At 37.8% G+C, this 14,348-nt stretch overlaps 1 protein-coding gene across 1 annotated transcript; it reads left to right on the top strand.

Annotated features, from left to right (window-relative positions):
* Nucleotides 1-193: 193 nt before the first annotated feature.
* LOC147761309 (serine/threonine-protein kinase sax-1-like) lies at nt 194-1,146 on the top strand. Its single transcript, XM_087015991.1, has 3 exons — nt 194-393; nt 611-730; nt 986-1,146. Exons 1-3 carry the CDS (start codon nt 194-196, stop codon nt 1,104-1,106), a joined length of 441 nt encoding a protein of 146 aa, XP_086872117.1. The 3' UTR covers nt 1,107-1,146.
* The last annotated feature ends 13,202 nt before the right edge of the window (nt 1,147-14,348 follow it).

Here is a 14,348-nt window from a genome sequence, read left to right as displayed (position 1 = left end):
CGTCTCGCTCTTCGCTAAGACTCGCTTCTTTACGTACATAAAATGATTATTCATGTGTCACCGATGTGTCATAATTTGAATTAATACATTTTTATGACTGATAAAAATATGGTTTTGTTTTGAAAAAAAAAATTTTGGATGTAATCAACACTTTCATTTTGGCAACCACATTCCCTTTTTATTCAAATTTCAAATGCGGATTATTTTCTTTCAGTGTGATCTAGGATCTGTTCACCCTCTAAATGATGCCGGAGAGAGTATTCATGCGGTGCAATTTATGAACTTCACACTCTATAAAAACATGACACCAGAGGTACTGAGGGGTGGCGCCGCCTCGTGGAGAGCCGATTTCTACGCATTGGGTGTCATGTTGTTTGAACTTATGGAGGGAAGGTAATGAAAAGGATACAGCTATGTAAATCATGACAGAACTGTTATTCATGCCAATAGTTCTGATAGAAATATGACACGGCCCCCTTCTTTAGAGTTGCTAGTGGTATGAACTGGAAAATTAGAATGTAGCCAGTAATTTTTTCTAAAAAATACCTTAGAATTTTAGAACAGTAGGAAGTGTTGGAAGACAGCAATAAATTTTGGTCGATTTATTTAGACACCCACTTTGGACTGAATTGCCGACCAGAGCAGAAGCCAGAATGAAAATCCTCCAAGGCACCATCATCTACACAGATACAGAACCTGTCTTCAGGGATCTGATTGATAGATTAGTATGGTAGGTAATACTACTTCATGACATACAACTACATGAATATGTGCAGTGAATAATTAAATGAAATGTCGTGAACAATTCCATCACTAGCTTCGTAAGCATTTGCCTGTCTAAAGACACAAAAGTACACAATGCACTTTTCAAAATAAGTCATGTTAACTTCGTAGACATCATTTGTCTTCAGTTTCCATTGTCCCTGCTTAGTCTCATATTGAACTTTCAGCACAGATCAAACCATCTCTCTCTGTTTTATTTCAGCGAAGTGGACCAAAGAATTGACAGCATGACTGGCCTTTTAAGTCATCGGTACGAATTTCATCAATGTTTTTTTCTTCCTGCAAGACTCCCTATAACTAACAACTTTTTAAGCCAGATCTGACATTTATTTATTTATATTTTTTATTTATTATTATTTTTGTATTTAATCTATTTTCTTCATCCATTCACTATATTCATTTGTCTATATATCTATTATAATTTTATATTCATTTTTTTAAATGCAGATGGCTGTGTGACTATTACGTGAATAATTTCCCAACCGACGTGGTCACCTCTCCCATTTTAGACATTGCTCAGGTAAAGCCTTGATTTATTACACTGACCGTTTCTAATAAAGTAATTACTCCCTGGTTCCTTTTTGTGAACCTTCACGAACTTCAAGCAATTTGTACATGTATAAGTTAACGACTCTCTAACCTACATGTATCTAATGAAAAAAGATGGAATTTATATTCTGTAAACATATATAGATATATGTATAGTTAACAGACTAATTATATGCAGCGCTTTTTGTCATAATAGGAAGTGTTGGAGGAAGAACAGCTTGAGATGGGTCCTCTGACTGCAAACAGCAGCGTCCGCAATATTGTTGACAATGGCTAGAGGACTGCTGTAAGCCACCGGCTGCTTCAATACTTCCCTCAAGTTCCACGATTTATTTTGAAGTAGCCCATTCTACAGCCGACTCCATGAAACAAACCATCCACTTTATTATTATATATAGACGACTTTTTAACTCTAGCCTACAACAGCTCAGAACGATTAATTTAATATCTGCTATAAACATCAGTTTTAATAAATTTTGAAAAAAATCAAGAAGTGAATTATGTTAATTCAAGTTTTCCTTACAGTTTCACCAAGACAAAAAATTGAAGCTAATTTTTTAAACATTTAAATAGAATTTAGCGATAAAAACCACGTTTCTTTTGTATGTGCAGAGAAAAAGTGCCAATTTTTATAAATCATATAATCATGTAGGACTACGTATAATTTGATAATTACTATGTTGTAAATTGTTTCGATAACTTGATAACAGAAAAGATAAATAAATTTTTTGAAATTTTAATTCCTCTCTTTTAAAGACCTATCCTACTCAAGGATGGGTGGGTGGGAGGGTCGGGGAGGGGGGGGGGGTTGGTGGTTTGGGTGAACTCTCCCGAGAAATTTTTGAAAAATTGGAGCGAAATAGTGATTTGGTAGCATATCAACCAAGGAAAATTCAGTATCTCATAAGTCCAAATAACCTGTGTTAATGATTGAGGAAACACTAGTGAATTGAAAAAGGGACCTACATGATAATTATACACAGGTACATGTAAATTCCCCTTGGGTATTCACTGGGCTAAGTTCAGTGCTATAAACTCATTTGCCTAATTAATTGACCATTAAATGAGATTTAATAAAGCACACTTGTTGATATTTCCCTGTAAACTCCTCAAGGTTAAGGCCGGTGATAGGGTTAAATACGCTTAAAATCATGTTTTTGAGTTTTTTGTGTGTTCATATTAATCAAATAAGTATCTAACGTTGGATGTAATAATTTTTATGAATTTGCATCGCAAAATGTGTCTTTTGATGAGTTTTTCAACCGGCACGCGCCCCAGTCAGGCTGACAACTAAGCCACGCCTCTGTTACTAAGGGCCGTTGTCATGAGGGGGTCGGAGCACAGTTAATGAGTTATAAGCCGATTACGTGTGCGGTAATAGGTCATAAGTCTTACATCAGCTTAGCAGCGAAGAAGTCTAGCTAGTACACTATGGGGAAGAGAAAAGTTCGTGTTAAAAGTCCATTTCCAGAGGAAAGAAAGAAAATTTTGAAAGAGAGTAGGGCCTATGCGTGGCGGTTGGGGAAACCCACCGTATTTGTTCAGTCGGATAACTGATTTCTGTATACCTAATAAATGGGTGAAAGAGTTATCGCCTAAATTAATTGATAAAATGAAAGAAAAATCGATAAATAAATTAAAAAAAAAAAAAAAAAAAAACGCTAAAAAGGATACTTTTAGCCTAGCTCTTAATTTTTGCGATATATATCGGCGAGCGTATCTGCGACACGTTACGAAACCGGAAATGATTGTTGGTCGCCGTTTGCAAAAGGTAAATCTAATGTTGACAAAATAAAATTTTATTCTCCAAGATATGATATCATGGAGCTTGAGAGACACGCGAAAAATTGTGATGTGAATGGCCAAACGAGAGAAACCCAAGCAAGGGTTGACAGCATGATTAAAACAATAAAAATAAAAACGCATGTTAGCGGCTTTGCATTTTGCGATGTTTGGAGAAAAACAATTTCAAAATCACTGATCAAGCGGGAAGAAAGAGTTCAAAATGTATCCAAAAATGAAAATCACAAAAAGACTCCAAAAATAGTCAAGACTAGCAGGTAAAAAGCAAATAGGGTCTAAGTGTCATGTGTGTAAAAATAAAATATTTATTCAAAAGCCTTCTCTCAGCCACTTTTACCGCTGAATCTTGTGTAGCTGAGCGTCTCCCCTTTATCTTCGCTGGCATTTTGAGAGAGACCGCTCTGAAGTAATCACTGGATTTTTCCGTTGATCTGACGATTACCAAGTGCCGTGCAAAATAATCCTGCAGCGTTACCCGTCAAAAAACTCTTATTAACACAAGTGACGGCCACTTGCTCTCGACAGACAGTTTTATCTGATCACTTTGCCGATAACAGAAAAGGAATCTCTCAGGTAAAATTACTCGTTTGCCGAGGAAAAGCCATTGAAACGTTCAAATGCTACTTCACACCTCTTAATTGCGGTTAAATGTAATCGCCTTTGTTAGCGCTTCCTTCTACATATCCTTGACACCCTACTGGGCATCACTATGCTAAGGCCCTCTCCAGAGCTGTCAATCAAAATGGCAGCACGCTTAACGAGTGGTCGGAAAATGTAACAAAAGCACGATTTTCTGCCCCTTCAAAGCACCCAAACAAAATATTTTTAGATGACAATAAGCAATGGTTCCATCTGATCGTATAACCGATAACAGCTAAATTTACCAGCTAAGCATTTGACTAATAAGCCCTGTTAACCAACCTGTGAACGGTTTTTGGCTGTTTTAACAGCTTTCTATATTGACGAGATAAGTGAATCGCTGCCAAGTATATCTCACTATCTGAGCAACCGATCGTTACAAAAGTTGCACCTATTGTTGTTAGGAATGTGGACTACAGCATGATATCAGGGGTTTAAGAGGAAATTGTTTGTTTGAAAGTTATCGCCTTTTGAAGTGAATAACCCATTGAAATATGGGCTGATTTAACGTAAAAGATGATAAAATCAAAAGTAAATATAAGACAATTCCCTGGTACCCCGCTGTAGTGCTTTCACCCTTTATGATACCCTCTACCAGGGCGACTGAAAGATTTTTACGGATATTCACAGATATGTCTCTAGCTAGATAGATTGTCATTTTCAACTGAAGTCACCCTGTACAGAAATCCCAAGGTTGATTACATGGCTGGTAATTGTTTGCATAACTGCTCAGGCACTGCCACTTGGCAGGTCCAGTCTAAGTCTGCGTGACAGCAATCAAGACAGTTAATTGCTCTGACCTTAATCACTTGCTCTTCTGACACAGATAAAAATAGCCCCCAGTGAATAGCTTATTACTTCAGAGTGAGGCTAACTGTGGAATCCCCTGAAGTAGTTGCAACTTGCAGAGGTATAAATACTGGTGCAGTAGCAGCCTGAAAGCATTGTTACGGTATGGAGCGTGAAGAAGCAGATCGGATAGTAAGCAAATTTTGGAATTTCGAAGGGCTGACAGAACATCAATTTGAAGCAGTGAGTGCTGCAGTCAGTGGGAAGGACGTGTATGTTGGCATTCCTACAGGAGGTGGGAAGAGCATACTCTAAAGTATCGAATAAAAGTACTAATGGAATAAAAGGTACTGGGTGGAAAAAATCTCAAAATTTAATAAAAGTAGGCCTACTGATGGAATAAAAGTACTGGGTGGAAAAAAACCTCGAAATTTAATAAAAGTACTGATGGACTGGGTGGAAAAAATCTCAAAATTTAATAAAAGTACTGATGGAATAAAAGGTACTGGGTGGAAAAAAATCTCGAAATTTAATAAAAGTACTGGATGGAATAAAGTACTGCCCGGAAAAAACCTTCACACCCCCCCCCCCAAAAAAAAATGAAATAAATAAATAAAAATAAAGAAGAAGAGAAAGAAAAAAAACTAGCTATTTATCAATGTTAAAAAAAAACTTTCACCAGGTAAAATTCACTCAGTATTATAATTTATTTATCTTAAAAACAAGATATCTAATTTATTTTCAAAAAATAAAAAAATTGCCAGGAGTTAAATTTAATAATCGTCAGGGTCCGAAGACCCAGATATATCGCACCTAAGCCGCCTCCGATAGTCATACGGAGACGTTATTCAAATTAAATTTATTCTCAGATATAGGGCCTAAGGTTTGTTTTGCATACCTGTAAACTCCTAAGAGTTTAACTTACATAGAAGTGTGATTTAACATCGTTTATAATGTAACAGACCGATAGCTCGGGTTGATGTTTCTTTATTGTTATTGTACAAATATCTGCAAATATCTCCAAATATCTCCAAATATCTGCAAGATTAATATAAACAAATTAATTTTAAACAATTACATTAACAAAATTTACACTGACGAAAGACAAGAAAGACAGAACAAAGAAATACAAATATAACAATGCCAAAAACACCATAAAAATAAATATATAAATTTAGAAATGTGTGAATTTAAACTATGGATTGGTCCTTTATTAAATATAGTTAAACTTACCTGCAAGCTCACTGGAATACCTATTTCAGTTATTCAACCTGCATCTCCGTCCGACTCTCAGGTGGAAATCAAATTTTATGGGGCGCGGTCTTTCAACCCTTGACCTCCACGTACACATACGAACATACACGATTCACACCGAACACAATCCTAGCTAACACAACAAACACAGCAAATCTTACATTCTCCCCTCCCCCCGAAATGGGTTCCACACCATTAAAAAAAAAACAACAACAACATCAATCTTTGATTTATATTTATTATGCCATATAATTTTATTTACAATATCCAATCTTTGTTATTCATCCATTCGGGCCTGTTCCTACTTCTTGTGGGTCGTACTTCTGCAAGTTCTTCAATCTGTTTTTCTTCATATTCCTGTTTCATTTCATAGATGGGAAGTAACATGTTTCGATGTAGTGTCTTTGACTTTCCCGCACCATCTTCTCTTTTCACTACATACACTGGAATACCATCATTCGGCTGATCTACTACCACAAACACTTCACTCTGCCATCTATCAGCAATCTTGTGTTTACCATCGAATGCGACATTCCGAATTAAAACACGGTCACCTATTGACAACACACCCGCCCCTGTTTTTCTGTCAAAGTTTTGTTTTTGTCTAGATTTCGCCCTCTCTATTTGAACTTTTGCCATGTTAAAAGCTTCTCGCAATCGGTTTTTTAATTCCCGTACGTACTCAGACTGAGATTTAGCGGTTGTCTCTGAGCAAAACATCCAATGATACATCAACCGGTAACTTGGGGTGCCTGCCAAACATCAGGTAGTATGGTGAAAATGACGTGGAACTGTTACGCGTACAATTGTATGCATGAACTAGAGAAGCAATGTGTTTTTTCCAATTTGACTTTTGGTTTAGCGACAATGTGCCTAACATGTCAAGTAGGGTTCTATTCATGCGTTCACATTGTCCGTTTCCCATAGCGTGATAAGGCGTTGTTCTCGATTTCTTTACACCTGCTATGGAACACAAATCCGCTATAACCTTTCCTTCAAAATTGCGTCCTTGGTCAGTATGTATACGGTTGGGAAACCCATAATGTACAACAAAATTTTCAAAAAATACTTTGGCGGTTGTTTTTGCCGTTTGGTTTGCGGTAGGATAGGCCTGCGCGTATCTAGTAAAATGGTCTGTAATTACCAAAATATTGCCGACACCACCTTTACCGTCTTCAATAGTTAAATAGTCCATGCACACGAGCTCTAAGGGTGCAGATGAGGATATGGGGCACAATTCTGCTCGAGCAACAGGCAGCGTTTTGCGTTTAATGCACCTAGCGCATTTACTTATGTATTCACCCATTTGTTTACTCATACCTGGCCAATAAAATCGTTGATTGAGTATATCAATAGCTCTCTCTCTGCCCAAATGTCCGATCTCATCATGGCATCCGTACAACGCATCTTTTCAGTATGCTTTTGGCAACACTAACTGTTTCAAAACTGACCCATCATTCTTTTGTTTTGTGCGAAACAGAACATCATTAGATAAGATCAAGCTACTCATCTCTTTTCGAAATCTTTTACTTTCAAAACTGTTCCCTTTAATGCTTTCGGCTCGACCTTTCAATACATCTCGCACCTTCTTCAGTTCTGGGTCACCTTCTTGCAATCTTTTCCAGTCTTTCTTCTGATTCACTGCTGAGGACAAAATCTCGTTGGGTATCACTTCTTCTGAACATGGCAGACAACTGATCAGCGGTTCCCCGGATTGAGCACTTTGCCAAATAGCCTGACAAGTATTTTCAGATATCGTCTCTGGCCAACGAACACGGGAAAGCGCATCGACTTCTACATTACTTTTGCCGGCTACATACACTATATCAAAATTGTAATTGGCAAGATCGGCAACCCATCTGTGAGTTGTAACATCCAATTTTGCTGATGACAACACGTATGTCAGTGGATTGTTGTCTGTCTTGACAGTAAAACTATTCCCGTACAGATAGTCAGAAAATTTTTCTGTCACCGCCCATTTCAGAGCCAAAAACTCGAGTTTATGAACTGGGTAATTTTTTTCTGACTGACGTAACCCTCTACTAGCATACGCTATAACTCGGTCCAACCCACTCTGTTTTTGATAGAGAACAGCTCCAAGTCCACTTCCACTAGCATCCGTCCTTAGTTCAAAAGGTTGGGTAAAATCTGCAAATGCTAAAATAGGACTATGTACACAAGCATTTTTTAATTCCTGAAAAGCTTCTTCATGCTCTGCTTGCCACACGAATGTTTCAGTTGACTTTCTACTCTTTCTAGATGTTTTACTCACTTTACCTTTTGTGAGGTCATGTAATGGTTTGGCAATTTCACTAAACCCCTTGATAAAACGCCTATAGTACCCAACAAAACCTATAAAGGACATAATATCTTGAACAGATTTTGGCACTGGCCAATTTTTTACAGCCTCAAGTTTCTTGGGATCTGTCTCAATACCTTTGGAAGACACAAGATGGCCAAGATAATTGATCTTGCGCTGGAAAAGCTTGCACTTGCTGGGTTTCAACTTGAGACCATGATCACGCAATCTTGACAAAACATTTTCCAATTTAACTATGTGCTCTTCGTATGTTTTGCTAAATACAATAATGTCGTCAAGATAAATGAGACAATGCTCTAGATTCAAATCACCCATGCACGACTCTAGAAGACGCTGAAAAGTCGCTGGTGCATTGGTACACCCATATGGCATCCTAACACATTCATAAAAACCCAACGGTCCAACGGAAAAAGCCGTTTTTGGAATGTCAGATTCTTCTATTTCTACCTGCCAATATGCAGATTTTAAATCAAGGCAACTGTACCACGAAGAACCATGAAGAATATCCAAGGTTTCATCAATGCGGGGTAAAGCATATGCATCTTTGATGGTTTTAGCATTGAGTTTCCTGAGATCAATGCAGAAGCGCAGAGAACCATCTTTCTTTCGTACAAGAACGACACCTGATGAATATGGACTAGATGACTTGCGAATGACACCAAGTCGAAGCATTTCATTCAGATGATTTCTCACCTCAGAAAACATTGATGGAGGGATGTGGCAGTGTTTGGACTTGAAAGGTATCTCATCAACTAAATTGATTTTATGCTTGACAGTAGTACACTTTCCCAAATCCAAGTCATGAATAGCAAAGGAGGTTTTATACCTAGACAACAGATGTTTCACTTCAGAAACCTGTGCTGGACTTAAATTTTCCTGAAGCATATCATCAAACTGACATGTAAAATCATCATGATTATCCACATTTCCAATGGTTGATTCAGGAGGTACAATGGAAACTTGAGATAAGTTGCAAATTGTCGAACCACCAGGAATGGTAATGCTATGGCAAGAGAAATTTGAAATTTCCACAGAGATGTCATAAGGAGAGGAACAAGGCTGTATCATATGAATGCTAGGAGATAGCAACAACCCTCCAGGTAAAAAGGAATGGAGATTTTCTTCTGCCAACACTAACATTTGTTGATTTGTAGAAATGTTAGATGTGCCATTTATCAACATTTTTTCACCTTGTCGAACTGTGATGGGTTTTGTGATCCTCACATTCCCAACAACACCATCATGATCAGGTGCCCTTTGTTGTTTAACCATACACTCACGTGCAAGTTTCAATGCATAGGGCAGGTCGTTTTCATTAACACCCTGTGTGTCAATAAAAAGTGATAAAATATTTGTTCCCAAGAGCAAGGGTGTTCTTGTATGATATTCTGTATTGGGTACAACCAAAAATAGAAACACATCGGATTCTAACCTATCTACATGGGGAATGGAAAGAGAAGCCTCGACGTAGCCCAAATATGAAAGGGTATGACCTCCGGCTACTTGAAAACCCAACACACTTTCAAGGGGGTTTATTTCCAAGCCACACGATTTTGCACATGAAGCAGAGATAGTACTCACCACTGATCCCGTATCCACTAACGCCCTTAATTCCCTACCATGAAAAACTGTCATACATTCATTAGAATTACCAACCAATCGCTTAACTACTGATGATTGTAGTTTGGGGCGTTTGGGTTGAGCGTCTGCTGAGTGCCCCCTCTCACAGACTGGTTTAAGTTTAAAGTTGGACACTCCGACTGCCTATGACCAATCATTCCACACTTCCAACACTCGCCAGAAAAAGATCTCCGACCGGAATCATTTCCAGTGGCCCCTCGAGCAGTACCAGTAACATTTCTACTGGCTGAGTACTCTCGATTACGCCGTCCTATACTAGTTTCCAACCCACTTAACCTACGACTTAAAGAATCGATTGCTTTCATTAAGCCACCAGACTGCATGTCAGATACAGCTGCATCGAGATGAAATCTTTCTTTTTCCTCCATCTCTATTGTTCTTCCTTCCACCAGTAATTCTTCGAATGTGGCACCACCATCAAATTTATTTTTTAATAGATGCCTGGTAGTGTTAGAATTAAGCCCGGAATAAAATTTCAAACGCAACATGGACTTTGCACCAGTGTCTGTTACTGCCGGTGGATTGATGGAGAGTAATTGCGCAACTAAACTTTCCAGTCTACAGGCCCATGCTGCAATACTCTCAGAATCATGCTGTTTAGAAGAATGAAATTGCTGTAATATTGCCCCTGATGACAACACATCACCAAACACCTGTTCAAATTTCTCCAAAACTCGGTCAATTTCCTTTACATCACCAAGGTGATATAAAACATCAGACGCAGGACTTTTGAGTGACCTTCTGATTGCATGTAATAAAACGGCATCGGAATAAATACCGTCACGTCGAAGAGCTTTGACTTCAAACAACCACTGCTTAAAGCTAGCATCCTTGGAATCCCCGGAGAAAAGAGGTAGACGGGATGCGTATATGAAACGAGTTCTGACCCTGATGTTGAAAAAGTTGGGATCTTTGGTAGTAACCTTCTTGGGGTGCTGCCTTTTTGTATTCTAAAAATTGGGGTCCTTTTTGGGGTACTATTTACTGGAAACTTTGGTTTTGATGATTTGGGCAACAAACTTTTTACTTCCTCGTAAACTTTCACAATATCATCAGCTGGTAACGACTTAATCATACCTATCACTTCGGACAGTTTTGATTCTTTAGTTTCTAGTGCATCCAGTATATCCCTTTCCATACTTTTGTTTATTTTCTTCACGTCAACTGTTTGACCATCATATTTTCTTTTATCAAGAATATCAATGGCTTCTGTCGCTAAAGCGGCATCTTCAAATACTACAAATATTGCACCCAATATTGTGTCAGGTCTATGGATGTATTCTATTGTAAACTCTGATACCAGATGGAATTTTAAAAAGTCTTTCAATTCAGAATCTGTAATTTGATCAGGCAGTCCAGTAATGACAATGCTTCTTGACCTTAATAAAGACGATGGGTATGCCATTCTCAAAAACTTTTATGCCAGATGCTAGCTAATATATATACATCACATTCATTTATGAATAATAACAACACAATATTCAAAATTGTTTATTTATTCAGTGTCAAGTAAATATCAATAGCATCAATGCACAGTCATGATTTCACACCATCATATCAATATCATCACAACATATTCATAATCAGTTGAAGACACATTCAAAACTCACACATCGGGAGAAAAGTAGGCCCCCTTTCCCCCAGGCAAGAAAGAAAAAAAAATCCCTAAATAAATATCACTTACCTGAGAGAATCTGCTGGATATATAGGACCATAAGACTCCGTGTCTTTATATAGACCTAGTTCACTAATTAGAACCAATCCAATAGTCTGAGATATCGCCAACTATGATCTAAAATTGGTGTTTTTAGAACTGTCTGAAAAAAAATAAGAAAATTAGTCGAACTACTGTAAAGAATCAAATTGATAAGAAAAAATAAATAAATTATTTGGTATACATTACTTTAAAGAACTCCTACTAAGCCTGGTAATCAACAAACCAACGTGTTAGATGAAAATAAAAATTCTACCAACGTTCTGTTTGTATTATACCTAGCCTCAAATATACAAATTACTGATGAAAAAAATATGTACAGGTATTAAATTAGTTAATCAAAAGTCTTTATATGAACAAATCCAATAGTCAATGTGAATAGTAGTCCAATTTTATGCAACAGTGCAATCAGAAAAGTTCAAAATCAAAGTCTGAATATCGGCAAAAAAATATTAAAGTCCACAGTCAAATGAAATATATACAGCCTAGGCAAAATATGTACACTGCAGTCAATGTAAAGTTCGACAATTACGCCAAACCAAGCAACCAAATCCTCTACTGTCAACTCGTAGCTGACCACGTAGACCTATGCGAATCGGGCACAGTCACAAACGCACAGCATTAGATCGACGACAACTCGCCCATGGCCATCACCACATCATCTGAATATACTGATCGGTGTTTTACCGGACAGCAAGAAAAACAATCCCTCTTCACTGGACCGTGTTCTACGGGGCAGCGGGAATCCTTGGCGGAGAGAAAGAAAGTATCCCTCTTCTCTGGACCGTGTTATACGGGGCAGCGGGGATCCTTGGAGAAAATCTCTCTTAACAGGCCGTGACTCTTGCAGATATCGATTTGTACTCAAGTCCCTGTTCGGGCGCCAAATGTAACAGACCGATAGCTCGGGTTGATGTTTCTTTATTGTTATTGTACAAATATCTGCAAATATCTCCAAATATCTCCAAATATCTGCAAGATTAATATAAACAAATTAATTTTAAACAATTACATTAACAAAATTTACACTGACGAAAGACAAGAAAGACAGAGCAAAGAAATACAAATATAACAATGCCAAAAACACCATAAAAATAAATATATAAATTTAGAAATGTGTGAATTTAAACTATGGATTGGTCCTTTATTAAATATAGTTAAACTTACCTGCAAGCTCACTGGAATACCTATTTCAGTTATTCAACCTGCATCTCCGTCCGACTCTCAGGTGGAAATCAAATTTTATGGGGCGCGGTCTTTCAACCCTTGACCTCCACGTACACATACGAACATACACGATTCACACCGAACACAATCCTAGCTAACACAACAAACACAGCAAATCTTACAATATCATAAATCGGCATGAAATAATTGACGTTTGAAAACAGACACAACTTCTTTGCTGCACTTGAAATGACCTTCTTAGCTATAAATATGATCCTATCACCTTGCGACATTACATCATTCGATCGATATACATGAGTAGTTGTCACTGTTGAGGGGAAAGTACGTCTATTTATAGGAACTGAAATCAGATGACGCATGTATCGTAGTGTTCAGAGAGCGACTTCCACTTGACCTACTTTCCAGTGCGCATGTCGAACAGTAGCTGCACCGACATTTCTTCTCATTATATTTAAATTTAAGAAAATAAAAAACTTGACTTGTACTTGTATATTTTCCCACCGGTACGATAGGTAGGCCTATTTAATAAACATACCGGGTGGTAGATTTTTGAAAAATTAATAAGCGTACTGGGTGGAAATGGAGCGTACCGATGGGAAGAAATTTGAAAAATTAATTAACGTACCGGTACGTTTATTTAATACTTCAGAGTAGCCTATGTGAGAAAACACCGGGCGTGATAGCCGCCATTTTTTAAAGCTGCGGTACGGCATTGTGGGATACGGCTTACTTCGGGAAACCCCTTCCAACCACGTGACTGGTTTTTGCAGACAGCAGAGCCTAGACAGGTTGCGTAACGTGCAGTTAGCACATCGCCGGGAAGCGAAGCTCATGCAGAGCGAGAATAAAGCCCTCTGCGCGCGGGCAAAGATAATTGCTCCCACATGGGATTTCTGTACAGGGTGACTTCAGTTGAAAATGACAATCTATCTAGCTAGAGACATATTTGTGAATATCCGTAAAAATCTTTCAGTCGCCCTGGTAGAGGGTACTTTATGAGGCCTTTTGAATCACTTGAATAGCTGTCTTGGTTATAGAGAAAATCCCAATACCGAAAACGGCATTTTTCCCCTCAAATTGGCGCCAGAGCGTCATCCGTTGGACACTGTACTTAATCCCCGTCCTTTATTGGCCTTTTGGGAAGTTTGTTTTAATTTTTTATAAAAACTTATAAGCCCAGGGCTCTGTTTCTATGACTTTGGTCCTTTGACTATCAGTCACCTTAATTAAGCATTCTGCTAGATAACATAGTGTCCATAATAAGGAAGCAGTGAATAGCAGCTTCATTGGGATTATATTTTTGTTGTTTTCTTTTTAATTTTTTCTCCAACACTGGCATTTTTAAGATGTGACTTTTAACTCCCATCCACCTGAGGCTCTGCACATTTTCAGTATTTCCACATAAGCAGTTGTATTGGTATTTATGTCTTTAAACACGCTGTAATATTATTTTATGCACTGTCATCATTTTTCATATATTGGGACTTTCATCATGTGAATTTTAACTCTCATGGTCCTAAAACTGTAATCTTATTGAAGGGGTGGGTTGAGACCATCTTCAGTGTTGACTGACTATTATAAGCGTTATTTATTATTGCATCAAAATTGACAAAATGACCTTTTTTGCATCTTTTTATTCTGTTTTTTGTCTGTACATTTGACAGCTTT

Source organism: Lingula anatina, chromosome 6, assembly GCF_051362555.1.
Source record: "Lingula anatina isolate TDL-2025a chromosome 6, LinAna3.0, whole genome shotgun sequence".
Taxonomy (NCBI): Eukaryota; Metazoa; Brachiopoda; class Lingulata; order Lingulida; family Lingulidae; genus Lingula; species Lingula anatina.
The sequence above is the reverse complement of the archived record's forward strand: the minus strand, read 5'-3'. Positions and strand labels throughout refer to the sequence as shown.